The sequence below is a fragment of the Scyliorhinus canicula genome, chromosome 3, assembly GCF_902713615.1.
Source record: "Scyliorhinus canicula chromosome 3, sScyCan1.1, whole genome shotgun sequence".
In the NCBI taxonomy this organism is placed as follows: Eukaryota; Metazoa; Chordata; class Chondrichthyes; order Carcharhiniformes; family Scyliorhinidae; genus Scyliorhinus; species Scyliorhinus canicula.
Window position 1 is genome coordinate 260,071,904 of NC_052148.1, and position 15,250 is coordinate 260,087,153.

Consider the following 15,250-nt stretch of genomic DNA (forward strand, 5'->3'; position numbering starts at 1 on the left):
AGAGATTACTATCAAATCAGCCATGATCTTATTAAATGGCGGAGCAAGCACGAGGGGTTGAATAGCTTACGCCCTCTCCTTGTTTGTATGCTTGTGTGTTTAAATGGACAACTACTTGTCATGCCATTCAATGAAGTGGTACCTTGTAGTGTGGAGTTTGAATCACAGAATCCCCACAGTGCAAAGGATGCCTTTCGGTCTATCGGGTCTGCACTAACCCATTGAATGAGCACTCTACCCATGTCCTTTCCCCCATCCACCCCACTCTAACCATGTAACCCCATAACCTAACCTGGACATTCCTGGACACTAAGGGGCAATTTATCCCAGCTAATCCACCTAACTCATACATCTTCAGACTGTGGAAAGAAACCAGAGCACCCGGAGGAAACCCACACAGTGGCCGTATGAGATCCTGAGGGGTCTTGACAAGGCCGGAATTGAGCCCCGGTCCCTGGCGCTGTGAGGCAGCAGTACTAACCACTGTGCCACCGTGCCGTCCCATACTAATCCACTGTCTCACAGAGCAGACTCCCTACTGTGACTCCCTAAACAATAAATACTACACTGACCTGCAATAACTGGGCAGCAAATTGCCAAATGGAAAGAGTGCAAGTTGATTTTACACTTCAAGCTCGGTTAACCAATGGAACCTTTTCTTCTCCCAAACCACAGCTCGAATAAACAGCAGTACCAAATGGCTAGAAAAAGGGTGTCAGTTTCCTCAATAGAAGAATTAGTCATGGTTGCAAAGGGATGGGGCCCAGCATAAGACTCCGAAAATCACAATGCAGCTATTGGGGAATTGGCTAAATCAGGGGCAGTTGCAGGAACTGCTATCTTTTGGTCGCACACAGTGGTTAGCACTGCAGTCTCACAGTGCCAGGAACCCAAGTTTGATTCTGACCTTGGGTGACTGTGTAGAAGTGGATTTCATTTGGAACTTCGCTGATAGGGTTAATATAACAGTTCTGAAAAGCTCTGTGAAAGAGATGTCAACAGGTCAAGGGATGAAATAAAGGGAGTGTGTCTGACCGGCATCTGTGAAAGCAAAGATGTCAGAAGGTTATGGGATGGAATATAGGGAGTGTGGCATTGGTACTAATTAATGTTCTGACCCCCATCTGTGAAAGCAGAGAGGTCAAAAAGGCAAAGAATGGAATGAATGGGAACCGTTACTTTATTGCAGAGATAACGTAATTAAGCTTGTTTGACCAGTTGGAACAAATAAACATTGAAATGTAAAAGGAAGGGCCTTGGAATGAGATAAGCCAGATGGCCATGGGATACAAAAACCTTTGTATTAATATTAATAGTGACTTGTGCTAATGATTATGTCAAAAATAACCTCCCGACCTCGAAGAATAATTCCATATATGTACATGTTCTGGATCCTTGCCAAATCATTGGTGTATCTAGGAATTTAAGGGGACCACCTCTAAGCTGTGATTGTATAAAGAGACAGTCCATATTTTGGACTTTGGCACTTCTCGAAGGTGGTTACCCGACTGCTTAGAGATTTGTCCCGGCCGTAAATAAACGAATATTCGTTACTGACGTGTTCGAGTGTTTTACTTCTGGACTGACGATCAGATACGTGAAAGCGCAATTCACAACTGTGTGAAGTTTGCACATAGGCAAGAGAGAAACGCATTTGCAAGGCTGTTGGGAATAGACTGACAGATTCAATGAATCAAGAGGCTCCTTCTGTGTCACAGTGATTCTGGCTCTACGTGTTAAGGAGTGTAACAAAGACATGGTGAACTAGAATCCTTGATTCATTTGGTCGCCACTATGTCAATATTACCAATAAATGGGGTGGCACGTGGCACAGAGATTAGCAATGCTGCCTAGGGCACTGAGGACCTGGGTTCAAATCCCGGCCCTGGGTCACTGTCCGTGTGGAGCTTGCACATTCTCCCCGTGTCTGCGTGGGTTTCACCCCCACAATCCAAAGATGTGCAGGTCAGGTGGATTGGCCACACTAAATTGCCCCTTAATTGGAAAAAAAAATAATTGGGTATTCTAAATTTATTTTAAAAATAATTACCAATAAAGATTCTCAGGTACAAAATGCACAGCTAGATAGGGAAGGAAGTAGTAATAGAAGTAATTGGGAGCAAAATCACAGCACTAGAACGTAAGGAACTAAACAGGCATGCGGGCCATGCAAAATCCCTTTGCACTGAGCTGAAGAGTGAATAAGAGATGAATCACATCGCTGGGAGCTCATGACTAACTATAGTACATCAAGCTGATAAAAATCTCAGTCAACACAATGGGGTTACTAGAGATCAGAAGTTAAAACTTTACTATTGACAAGTTGTGAAACTCAATTTCTGGCTGGCTCCTGAAAAAAAATCTCCCAAATTGGCATTAAAAACCCAAATGGTTCATGAGCACCTATGACGGATATGGTGAATTGCAAATTATATTAATTAATTGCAACTGGAGTGTTGTGCGCAGCTGTGAGGAACTCCATTAAAGGATAGATATAGCCAAAGCAAAAAGTTTGGAATAGGTTCAGTGGGATTACTCTAGTTATGGGAAGGGACTTAGGAGTCAAGATCATAATAAGGGAGATTTCAAAAGATTTAATTCCTGCAACAAGCAAAGAATCATAGAATCAGTAGTGAAGACAGAGGCCGTTCAGCCTGTCAAGTCTGCAGCGACCCTCTGAAAGGGTACCCTACCTTGGGTCAGGCCCCCACCCTATCCCCTTAACCCAGTAACCCAACCGAACCTACCCTTTTGGGCACTAAAGGACAATTGATCATAGCCAATTCACCTAACCTGCACATCTTTGGACTGTGGGACACCGGGAGAATGTACAAGCTCCACACAGTCACCGGAGGCCAGAATTGAACCCGGGTCCCTGGAACTGTGAGACAGCAGTACTAACCACTGTGCCACTGTGCCGCCCAAAGCTTGTGAAATATGATATAACGGCAATATTAGTAACATTGGATGGAAGAGTATATTTCTCTCACTGATCATGTCAATGCATCTTCTTGGTACAAACACATGGTAAAGTTGCACACCCTTTATTTCCGGCTTTTACATGTTACTATCAAGTTTTTAAAAATACACCCACTTATTTAGGAAGCAAAATGCAACAACTTGGAGTTTTTGTGCAAAACAAATTTAAAATGTTCAAGTCATATCTTTCAAACAATGAAGTCATGCACAAATTGGTAGAACAATTGTTAGTTATTCCCGTGTACCTTCTGTTGTTTTTCAGCTTTTTCTATTTCTTCCAATGCCATCCATTCCGGTAGTTGGCGTTGCTGATCAGTCATCTTCTCATCGTCTAATGTATCCTTTCCAAGGTTTTCTGCCAAGGTACAAAAAAAATGTTTTTACACACCAGATCGGAGGTAGAACTCAGGGAAAGATTCTGTCAAACACGGAGTATTTAATCATCTCACGTCCTGATTCATTTCTGCCCTTCATTGATCACGGGAAAACAGATGTCAAATTTCCAGAAATGTAAGAAGCCAAATGCTTGCTTTCTCAAAACATACTGGTTTTACCATTTCAATTTTGACTACATATTTTTCAGTATCTCAACTCGATCTCACAAACATGCCCCAGAGACAAGTGAGCATTTATTTATACTTGCTCCAAAATATTTTTACACACTCTTGAAAAGGTGGTTATTTCTGACTGCAGCCAGTGTTAAAATATCTTCAGTGGGTTACAGGTCTTGTTTGTTCTACAAGGTGAGAATGGCCATGTTGATCATCTAGGGAATATGGTAGAGTTCTGTCGAATGTGTAGGTGACTGCAAAGGCCATTCTGCCTCCAGAAGATTCTACTGCAAAAAAGGAACTAGATTGATGTTCAAAGTCTGCCAAAGGCCCTACTCGCTTTGGCAATTTACGCATGTGTCTCACTGTCTAAATATAGAGAGCTCAAGAGAGTGTGCTGCCGAGATTATTGAACTTATCCACTGCTGACAGGTTCTGGCCGTAAACAAAAGACTTGGGATCAAGGTAGGGCTTTCCTGGAGAAGGTCTGTGCATTACTTTAGTTTTCTTGGTGCTCCAAAGGCCAAAGTGGTCACATGCATTAGAGAACAAGTCCATGTGACATTGCATGTCCAATTCTGAACTGACAGGTCGCACACAGTTATCGGCAAACAGGAAATCGCAAAGTATGTCCATGGAACCCTTGGTCTTTACCCGAAGTTGTCTCAGACTGAGCAGCTTCCCATTCATGTGATATCTGATTTTGATGCCAGAATCACCGTCATGGAAAGCATCAAAGAAAGAGCATGAAGAAAAAAAACACGCTGAAGTGAGTTGTGGCACACAGCCACCTTTAACTTCATTCATGACTGCAAAAGGTCCGCAATCAAAGGCCTTTCTCAGATGAACAAACGTGGTAAAGAAACCCATGTTAACAAGCAGAAAGGAGTTCACCAATCTCACGCCTTTCCATCACTGAAAAATCTTCACCAGAATCCTTATGAACCATTGGTGTAAAGTCTCGGGCAGGATCTGCTGCCAGAGATTCAGTGCAGTTTCCGAAAAGGTTGAGGAACCAGTAATACTGTGTTTGCAGTTAAACAGCTCCAGGTAAATGTTGAGGACAGACCGTGGACCTTGACAGCATTTGTTGAGAACGTGAGCATGGGTTACTGGTGAAAACCTGCCAACACTCACTCATTTGCTACACAATAGGATAAGAATCGCTCGACAAAAGTCCATCTAGCTTGCCTTCTACTATCCTAGTAGCCATATTGTACAACGATGGGGATGTTGTTACCTAATCTTGGCAATCAATCTCTATCAATTAGTCTATAACAGATCTAAACATGAGAAGAAAACCCCAGCAATAGAGTAATTTGTGAACCACAGGTCTAAAGTTTCTTTTTCCACCCAAGCATTCTGCTATGTGACAGAAAGTCCCATTCTGGAGAGAGAGTGCATGATCCAGGCTGACACTTCAGTGCTCCACTCTTAGCAATGCCATCTTTCAGAAGAACAATAAATTCAGGCTCGTTAGATGGGCATAAAAGATTGCAAGACTAAATTTGAAAGTAGCAGAATCCTCCCAGTGTTCTGGTCATTGGTCATACTATAGTCTTTTGAATCCACCTGAGGATAAGACAGGATCTCAGTACAATGCCCACCTGAAAGATGGCACTGTCAACAGTGCAGCCCTCTCACAGGACTGCAGTGAACTGACAGCCTAACTAATGCATTTAATTAAATGTCTGGAGTGAAACCCGAACGCACAATCTTTGAACTGAGAGCGTTACCACTTATCTGAAAGACAATAGAAATTATTCATGCTATCGCTGGCACTCAAGTTGTTGATGTGCCCAGGACTGTTGACCAGCAGTCTACAGAAACAACTGTGAAATTACCAAGTTTACCAATGCCTGATGTGGCCATTGGAAGAAAAAAAATTGCATTTATTATAAATCCTTTCACACCTTCAGGGCAGTGCTTTACAGCCAATGAAATGTTACAGAACTGTTACAGGACAGGAGACCACTTGGCCTGTTGTGCCTGCACCAGCTCTCCAAATGGGCAAGTCAGCTAGTGCCATTCTCCCTGTAATCCTGCATATTGTTCCCTGTCAGATAAGTCTAATTTCATTTTAAATGTCTCAATTGAACGTGCCTCCACCACACTCTCAGGCAGTGTATTCCAGATCTTAACTTTAATGACTTGGTTTCAGGTGACAGTGCTGTTCCAGACATATTCATTGTCTATGATGTTTGGGGCTTTTATATTACACAAGAAACAGAAGCATAAGAAATAAATAGAAGTAAGCCACTCGGCCCATCAAATATGCTCGGTGATTCAATAGGATCACAGCGAAGCTCATGACGGCGCTTTCTTGCTTGTCCTCCATAACCTTGTCAATAAAATATCCGTCCAACTCAGCCTTGAATATATTCGATGACTCGGCCTCCACTGCATTCTGAAGAAGAGAATTCTCATCTTTGTTTTAAACGGGAAGCACCTTATTTTAAGTGTGTCCGGTCCCAGGCTAGATCCCCCACAAGAGGAAACAGCTGTCAGCATTTACCCCAAGCTGACCAACTCGTGCAGAACAAAGTAAGGGATTGTGGCATAGGAGCCTGTCAAGAGTCTATTTGTGGTTTGTTGGGGAGGGGGGACGGAATGAGAGTTGTTGCTTGTGCTGTGAATGGACGGAAATGGGGCGAGAGTAGTTACCACGCATGTACAAGATTTAAATGCCCAAATTACATGAAAATCCGTGCCCTGGATCCATGCAACCCAGGACAATTACATGACAACAGTAAAATAAGCCCTACCCTGTCAGACTCCCTCAGAATCATATCTGTTTCAATAACATCACCTCTCATTCTTCTAAACTCAGTAAGAGGTCTTACAACACCAGGTTAAAGTCCAACAGGTTTGTATCAAATCACTAGCTTTTGGAGCACTGCTCCTTCCTCAGGTGAATGAAGTGGTATGCTCCAGAAACATATATATAGACAAAGTCAAAGATGCAAGACAATGCTTTGAATGCGAGCATTTGCAGGTAATTAAGTCTTTACAGATCCAGAGATAGGGGTAACCCCAGGTTAAAGAGATGTGAATTGTCTCAAGCCAGGACAGTTGGTAGGATTTCGTTCTAAACTCCAATCTTCTAAACTCCAATGAGCAACAGACCCAACCTTTCCTTATAAGCCAACTCCTTCATCCTAGGAATCAGCTTAGGGAACCTTCTTTGAGCTGCCTTCAAAGTAAATATATCCTGGTTTAAGATCAAAACTCTATGTAGTACTCCAGGTGGAATCTCACCTGGTCCATGCATGTGGCAAGACTACTTTTATAATCCACCCCCATTGCAGGAAAAGCCAAACATGTGGATACATCAATGCAGATGTATCGGGAGGTGCACTGCTCAACCGTCTGCAGAAAGAGCGAAGCAGGGAACAATTTTAACTCTGTTCAGTTCTGAAGAAGAGTCATATTTTGCTCGGAATTTGAACTCTGTCTCTGTCCACATGATGCTACCAGAACTGATGAGTTTTCGCGGAACTTTGTTTTTTATTTCATGAACTGCACATGCTGCAAGAAAGAGAGCCGCAGACAATTCACCCCAGACACTGAGACAAGGCCGCCAACCCAGCCGACCCAGGGCACTCACTCTCACTCACTCATCCGCCATCTTCGCTCTCCTGCCCGCCCCGCGCACGCGCGGGATCCTGCTCGATCTCCCGGCGCTCGATTGGCCAGGTGGCGCCGCCTCCGGACAGTCAATGAATAAACCGCGGTGCCCAGCTCCGCCAGGCGCAAGGTGCATTGCGATCGAGTTCTCGGCGCATGTTTAAACCAGTCTGCTGCAGCTCCCTTCGCTAAGACCACGTCCCCTTTACCAAGGCAACGACCCAGGTCTCCGCCCCCACACCCGAAACCCCGCCCCCTCCCCCAGTCCCCGCCCCCTCCCTGTCTCCGCACCCTCTCCAGGCCGCCAGCCCACACCCACTCAACATGGCTCCGCCCCCCATCTAAACCCCGCCCCCTATCCCAAGTCCCCGCCCCCTCCATGTCTCCGCCCCCTCTCCAGGTCGACAGCTTCACACCTTCGCCCACTCAACATGGCTCCGCCCCTACATCTAAAGCCCCGCACCCTTCCGATGTCACCGCCCCCATCCAAAACCCAACCCACTGCCCATCTCTCCATTTTCTCCCCCTCCCCAAAACGACCCCGCCCTTTTCCCCACTTCTCCGCTGCCCAACCCATCTCTGCCTGCTTCTCCCCAAGTCCCCGCCCCTTCGCCAGCGCCTGGTTGCCATGGTAATGTGGGCGTACCCTCCCGCGGCGGGTGCGGAGTCTGCGCAGTCGGGCTCCTCGAGCGGCGGCCGTTGGGAAGAGGAGGGCTCGAGCCGGCCGGCGGAGAGTGAGGACGGCGGAGAGTGAGGACGGGGGACAGGGCGAGGCCTGGGCCCTCTCATGGCGACCAGCGATCCCGGCAGAGAGGGAACGAGCGCCGCCGCGGCGGACATTCAGCCGGCGGCCATCATCGCGCCTCCCGAGGAGGAGGAAGAAGAGGAGGAGACGGAGACGGTTGTGGGCGATGAGGCGCCGCAGGCGGCCGATTTGAGAGATCGGAGCCCAGTGGCCGGCCCGCCGCCGCCACCGCTGCTGGAGACCCAGGAGCTGGCCTCCAAGCGGGTGGACATCCAGAACAAGCGCTTCTACCTGGACGTCAAGCAGAACGCCAAGGGCCGCTTCCTGAAGATCGCCGAGGTGGTGGGCGCGGGAGGCCGCAAGAGCCGCCTGACCGTCTCCATGCCGGTGGCGGCCGAGATGCGCGACTCCCTCGGGGACTTCATCGAGCACTACGCGCAGTTGGGGCTGCCCAGCGGCGGGGGCCTGAGGCGGCGGCGGCGGCCGCCGGAGGACGAGGAGGAGGAGGCGCAGCAGCAGCCGCAGCAGCAGGAGACAAGCCCGGCGCCGGCCCAACCCGAGGCCCAGGCCCAGCGAGTGCTGAAGAGCGAGTACCTGGTGCGGGAGAACCGCAAGTACTACCTGGACCTGAAGGAGAATCAGCGGGGCCGCTTCCTGCGCATCCGCCAGACCGTGAGCCGAGGCCCCGGCTGGGGCTACGCGGGGCAGAGCCCGGGCCAGAGCCAGGGCCAGACCATCGCCCTCCCGGCCCAGGGCCTCATCGAGTTCCGGGACGCCCTGGCCCGGCTCCTCGAGGATTACGGAGCAGCCCCGGCGGCGGCCGGAGGCTCCCCGCGGGACGAGGCCGGCGCTGCCGAGCCGCCGGAGCTGCCCGCCGGCATCTCGGTGCCTGTCGACAACAAGAGGTTCTTCTTCGACCCGGGCTCCAACCGCTACGGGGTGTTCCTGCGGCTGAGCGAGGTGAAGCCCTCGTACCGCCACTCCATCACCGTGCCCTACAAAGCCTGGGCCCGCTTCGGCGACAACTTCCTCAGATACGCCGAGGAGATGAGGGCCATCCAGGAAAGGCGCAGGGACAGGAGGGCCGAGCTCAGCAGAGAAGCCACCGCCGCAGACAGTGCAGAGGATGAAGAGGAGGATTGACATCGCATACCAGTAGTCCCTTTGATATCGTGTCCCCCCCTCCCCGATTGCACGTCCCCACAGCCCAATCATCAGAGTTTTCCTATTTTACACCAATGTACTTATATAGCGCCTTTAACATAATAAAAAGTCAACTCCGTCATCACTGCCTCCCATTTCTCCCTATCTCCATCATTGTTTCCCTCGAATCTCCATCAATGCTGCCCTCGAATCTCCATCCTTGTTGCCCTCCGATCTCCGCCATTGTTGCCCTCCGATCTCTGCCATTGTTGCCCTCCAATCTCCGCCATTGTTGCCCTCCAATCTCCGCCATTGTTGCCCTCCGGTCTCCGCCATTGTTGCCCTCCGATCTCCGCCATTGTTGCCCTCCGATCTCTGCCATTGTTGCCCTCCGATCTCTGCCATTGTTGCCCTCCGATCTCTGCCATTGTTGCCCTCCGATCTCTGCCATTGTTGCCCTCCGATCTCTGCCATTGTTGCCCTCCGATCTCCACCATTGTTGCCCCCCGATCTCCGTCATTGTTGCGCTCCAATCCCCATCATCTTCTCTATTTCTCCCATTGATCCTCATCATCCTCTCTATCTCTCGCACGGATCCCCGTCATCCTCTCTCTCCCGCGGATCCCTGTCATCCGTTTCTCTCCTGCAGATCCCTGTCATCCTCTCTATTTCTCCCGCGGATCCCCGTCATGCTCTCTCTCCCGCGGATCCCCGTCATGCTCTCTCTCCCGCGGATCCCCATCATGCTCTCTCTCCCGCGGATCCCCGTCATGCTCTCTCTCTCCCGCGGATCCCCGTCATGCTCTCTGTCCCGCGGATTCCCGTCATGCTCTCTCTCCCGCAGATCCCTGTCATCCTCTCTCTCCCGCTGATCCCTGTCATCCTCTCTCTCCCGCAGATGCCCGTCATCCTCTCTCTCCCGCAGATCCCCGTCATCTTCTCTCTCCCGCAGATCCCCGCCATCCTCTCTCTCCCGCAGATCCCCGCCATCCTTTCTCTCCCGCAGATCCCTGCCATCCTCTCTCTCCCGCAGATCCCTGTCATTCTCTCTCTCCCGCAGATCCCCGTCATTCTCTCTCTCTCCTGCAGATCCCTGTTATTTTCTCTCTCCCGCAGATTCCCGTCATTCTCTCTCTCCCGCAGATCCCCATCATTCTCTCTCCCCTTGGAAAATCTCCAAAATCTTTTCTATTTCCATGAATCCCCATCATCCTCTGTCTCCAAGAATCCCATCATTCTCTCAACCTGCAGAGCCCTCTCTTCGAGTCTCGGTCGACCTGCAAATCCTCTTTGTGTCTCTACCCGCATATCACAGTTGTCGTCCCTCTGCCCGCGAATCCCCGTTATTGGGTCTTCCTCCCCGCAGATCCCCATCGTCGGGTCCCCCTCCCCACGGATCCCCTTCTCCTCACCCCCTCAAATCTGCATAAGAACACAAGCAATAGGAGCAAAAGTAGACCATACAGCCCAAGAGCCTGCTCTGTCATTGAATACAATCTTGAGTGATCTGCCTCAACTACACTCTCCCGCCCACCCACCATATCCCTTGATGCCAAGGAATCAAAAATCTGTCTCCGCTATAAAAATATTAAACTATGGAGCATCTACATCCCTCTGGGAGGAGAATCCCAAAGCGTCGCAGCCCATTTCAATGGAAAAATATTTCCTTATCTTAGTCCCAATGATTCATTCCCTTACCTTGAGACTGCCCCATGTTATAGATCCCCCGGCCAGGGGAACAGCCACTTAGTGGCTACCTTGTCAGATCTCTTCAGAATCTTGTATGTTTCAATAAGATCACCCCCATCAAACTCCAGAGAATATTGACACAATTTACTCAGCTTCTTATCAAAAGACAAACCCCATACTAAGGAGATCTCTGGTGAACATTCACTACAGCACCTCTGGCAAATACATATTTATATATAAAAATATATACTTTCACATAACCTTCCCTCATTCATCATCGTCATCTTGCCCCCCTGCCCAAATCATCACTTTGTCTCTCCTAGCCCCATTCCTCATTATCTTGCCTCATCTCCCCATGGAGAACATCGCCATGGTCTCATCACCTGGTCTGTCATCTCATCGCCCCCTCCGCGAGATCATTGTATTGTCATCTTGCCTGCCCCACCCCCAATTATCATAATTTCTCATCTTTCCCACCCCCACTATTGATTTCCCACTTCCCTCCTCAAATTATCATTATCATTGTATTTTTCCACCCCACCCTGCCTTTAGCACCAAACCATGCTAGGTGATTGCATGTACAATGCAAGAATTATCTGGCTCCATTTTATTCCATTGGTTAATCCTTCAGAAAAGTAAATTTGTGGAGAAGGATTTATGTGCCCTTTTCAACCTCCTTAAGAGAACCCAAAGTTTGCTGTGGTTAACATTGCATTTAAAAAAACAACTCAGTCAAACTTTCATAATTTTTTTAATTGTACAAACAAGCAGCACTTTTAATATAAAAATACAGTTGCTTTATCTTTTTCGTACAAACAGAAATAGACTGGCATCTTGAATTGTAAAATTGTCCACTTAAAAAAATGCACATCTATTCTCTACATGAACAGTTACAGCCTGTCTGCTGTAAGTAAAGTTATAGCAACTTATTTCACTTGATTCACGGTATTTGAGCTGCATACCCATTTTCTTCCTGCGTGAATCAAGCTTTTTTTTAACAGCTTTTAAGCTATCAAAGCCTTTGTAATTGTCATTTGTGGCAATTTAAAATTCAAGTCTTCTAAAAATTCAGATCAGCACAAAATGTAATGTACGTTTTGCATGTACTATATGTGATTTTTAGTTTACCAAAAATTGATCAGTACTTGACTATGCAGTACTGACTCTACAATGTGTATCACATCCAGTGCACGTCTTTTCCCCCCTATTGAAAAAAAATGGGGTTCAAAAGCAGGCAATAACTTGTTGGGTAGCTCAGTTTAGCTTGCCTGATGCACTTTAATCAATTTGTAACCAACAAGACCAAGTGCATTATAGATCTGTTATTCCATACTTCTGTTGAATAACCATGAGAAGTGAATCACAGACTAGTGTGCCATAGGATTATTCCCAGACAAGAAAGAACTGTCCACTCGGAATTGTAAGAATGTGTAAAATTCTTCCTTTTTATTCGGACATAGTTAGGGGAGAGAGGCAGAGAAATAAGTTGTTAATGTATCTGATAGGGAAAACAACTATGACGGGTATTTACTAGCATTTTTAAAGAATTGAAATTGGATGCTGCACTGCTTTCCCGATATTAACTGGGGACAACACTTCACCAATATTTTGTTATGCACAAAGACAGACCAGTGCAGTGCCTGTTACTTATCTAAACAAAATGGCAAACTGTAGCATTCCCTTCACTTGAGTACCAAACAAATTTAACAATATACCACAGTACAAACAACCACTGTAATTATTATGACGTGTTATTCGTGAAGGTCTCGCCTTCTCAACCTTGCTCCTAGCCTGAGGTGTGGTGATCCTCAGGTTAAGTCACCATTAGTCAGCTATCCCCCTCAAAGGGGGGTCATCTGGGACTATGGTGACCTTATCTTTGACATGTATGGAATAGCCATGCTAATTCATACTGCAGTTACTTTTATAATGATGTAGACTGGATTAAGAACGTCGCCTCCAGTCCTGGGTGCACAGCATTAATCCTCTACTTCGTCAGAAAAGTGTAGGACTTTGGGTAACGTAATTGTTGACATAATTGGGGATTTTTCTGATTTGCAGGTGCACATAGTTATGACTGGTACTCCCACACAGGTTATTCTGTAGTATTATAACAGTATTTTGCACTGTGACCTAATATCAAAGCCACATGATGTAACTTTATAACATCAATTGAAATGAATTCAACCTTGTGTATTTTCAAAGTTCCATTACTGTGTTCTATAAAACTAAATGCACTGCAAGACATTAGCGACCATTTCTGTAACATGCAGGCAGGACCTGGGGATATTTGGGAAATTAGTACCTCCAACTAGCAGAGCTAACAGATAACCTGCAAGTTAGCCCTCATTTTGCTGTCAAAGTCCTTCATCCCTTGTAATTCAAACTTTGCATGAGACAATCGAATAGAAATCCAGACAAACCACCATGACTTGTAAAATGTCATGTAAGTTCATAGGCTGACAATCAAAATGATTTTTTAAATTACAGTTATACGCAACTTGTACTCTTTCCTTATAGGATATGGAGAAAATATATCTTAGTGGGCATGTCACCATCAGCTCTTGTTAGAAAGTTGTCATTAAACTCTTGTTATGAAGTTATATATATATATTTATTTGGGTGGAATGCGGGGGGGAAAGGGGAAAGAGAAAAATGTTCTGTTTAATCTGTTTACATTTTGAAAAGTGTCCTGCCACTTCCCAAAGGGACATGTGTGGTGTGTTTCATTACCCATGCATATGTATTTATGCCAAGTTTGAGTTCAGTCTCTTCTGACTTAGAGTGGTGTAATGATTTATAATCCACAGTAATGCAGCAGGAAAGCCATCCTTGAAATAAGGGGTGCTACCCTTATCTGTTTGCATCATGTAGAATGTATTGCACACGGGCACTGTGCAGGCACACACAGGCTTATTTGTGCCTTCAGTGATGTGCATATTTGTAAAGCAATCAAAATCAGTACTATCTTGGTTAAAAATGGTCAATATTTTTTGTGTGCTCGATTTATAAAATAACCCATACAAAGATTCTGTAAAATGAAGGTTATTGCGAATGATTGCAGTACAGTCATTAATATAAGTAGACTTCATTATATTATATTATATTATAAGTAATATAAGTAATATGTATAAACTGTATGAAGCATTTTTAGATGCAGTATGGAATTTACTAAAGATCATTAGCAATGGATTTTATGAAGGCAAGTCCTTTTTAGTAATTAGTTATAAACTTATTCCTTGTAATTTAGTTAACTAATGATTGACCAGCTGAAGGATAATGGGTTATAATTGAGTGATTTTGATGGTACAACCCAACCATCAGTCCATCTTCCTGTATTAGCAACTATATAGCAATTTGCCATTTACAGCTGGTTAGCTGCACTTAGATTCTCATATTTGTTCCACATTTTGTTCTATGGCTATATTCATCTTTCTTATTTACTGTGCTGCTGAGCATAGCCAATCTGTTGAAATTAAGACCCAGTAACCATTCCAACGGTGCAATGATTACATTTTAAAAATTTATTTTACTCTGCCTTTCTCAATTTGTTTTCTCCTGTGTATTGTTCTCTTTCGGCTTGGTTGATGTGTCTTTTGGATTTGTATATTGCTTCATAACTTTGATCAATGCCATTCTGTGATTCTCAGTAATAAGTGAGGTAACTTTGTAGGGAAAAGTTTCGTTACCTGGTGTTTTTCTTCTATTGAGTTTTCTTCTAATCAGCCCAATTATTTTAATAGAGGACAGTTAAACTCAGAAGACTTTGTAGCAACTGGATTAAGGACAGCAATTTGCTTTTATGCTTTGATCAAGGAGGAGTTTGGGACATTTTCAGTTCTCTGAACAGTTTGATGACATCTCAGATTAATAAACTGAAAGTCCTCATAGTGCTGGCTGTAAAGATTCAATATAAAATTAGTTTAACTTGGTGTAGTGCTTAGTTAATGCATTGACTTTATAAAACTGGCAGTTTCCTTTAGAGAAGAATGATTTGGAAATATTTTGTGATGGGTATTGTTAATCGGAGGTCGGTTAAGGCACACTTTTGAGACAAAGCAAAACCGTTGTTTTGCATCAAATCTGTGCTATATCTGAGAAGTATTTTATGCTGACACTCAACAAAATTGCAAGTACGTCCATTCCACATAATATGTGCTATTAGTCTTCAAACACACTTGTTTTGCTGATTCACTCCTCACAAAAAAACAAAATTACGAGTCGAGCCAGGTAATGGTCCAGCATCGGATCACTGGAGCTTTACAATTCTCCAACTGCTTCAATTTGCTTTGATTGCATTGATTGCAAAGCACACAACACAACTCAGTTTGTGTATCATGTATTGCTATTGGCTCTCTAGATTTTCTTTCGGGTTGTATTTACTTAAATTTAATAGTAAGTTTTAATTGAGCATAACATAAGACCTAGGAGCGGGAGTAGGCGATTCAGCCCCTTGAGCCTGCTCCGCCATTTAATACGATCATGGCTGATCTCATCTCGGCCGCAACTCCACTTT

The 15,250-nt window shown here is 45.7% G+C and overlaps 2 protein-coding genes across 7 annotated transcripts in view; one reads left to right on the forward strand and one right to left on the reverse strand.

Annotated features, from left to right (window-relative positions):
- The window catches only part of wrn (WRN RecQ like helicase), a 137,170-nt gene extending 128,568 nt beyond the window's left edge, over positions 1-8,602 (reverse strand). The window contains exons 1-3 of one of the 6 annotated variants that reach the window (XM_038792670.1): positions 6,789-7,131; positions 3,429-3,447; positions 3,225-3,334 (exon numbers count right to left, since the gene is read on the reverse strand). In XM_038792670.1, coding sequence (XP_038648598.1) covers positions 3,225-3,334; positions 3,429-3,447; positions 6,789-6,833 — 174 coding nt within the window. In that variant the 5' untranslated portion in view covers positions 6,834-7,131. The other 5 variants (XM_038792676.1, XM_038792672.1, XM_038792675.1 and 2 more) reach the window with 5 other exon arrangements.
- Positions 7,905-13,337, forward strand: purg (purine-rich element binding protein G). The gene has a single exon (XM_038792677.1). It carries the CDS (start codon positions 7,945-7,947, stop codon positions 9,043-9,045), a length of 1,101 nt encoding a protein of 366 aa, XP_038648605.1. The 5' UTR covers positions 7,905-7,944; the 3' UTR covers positions 9,046-13,337.
- The last annotated feature ends 1,913 nt before the right edge of the window (positions 13,338-15,250 follow it).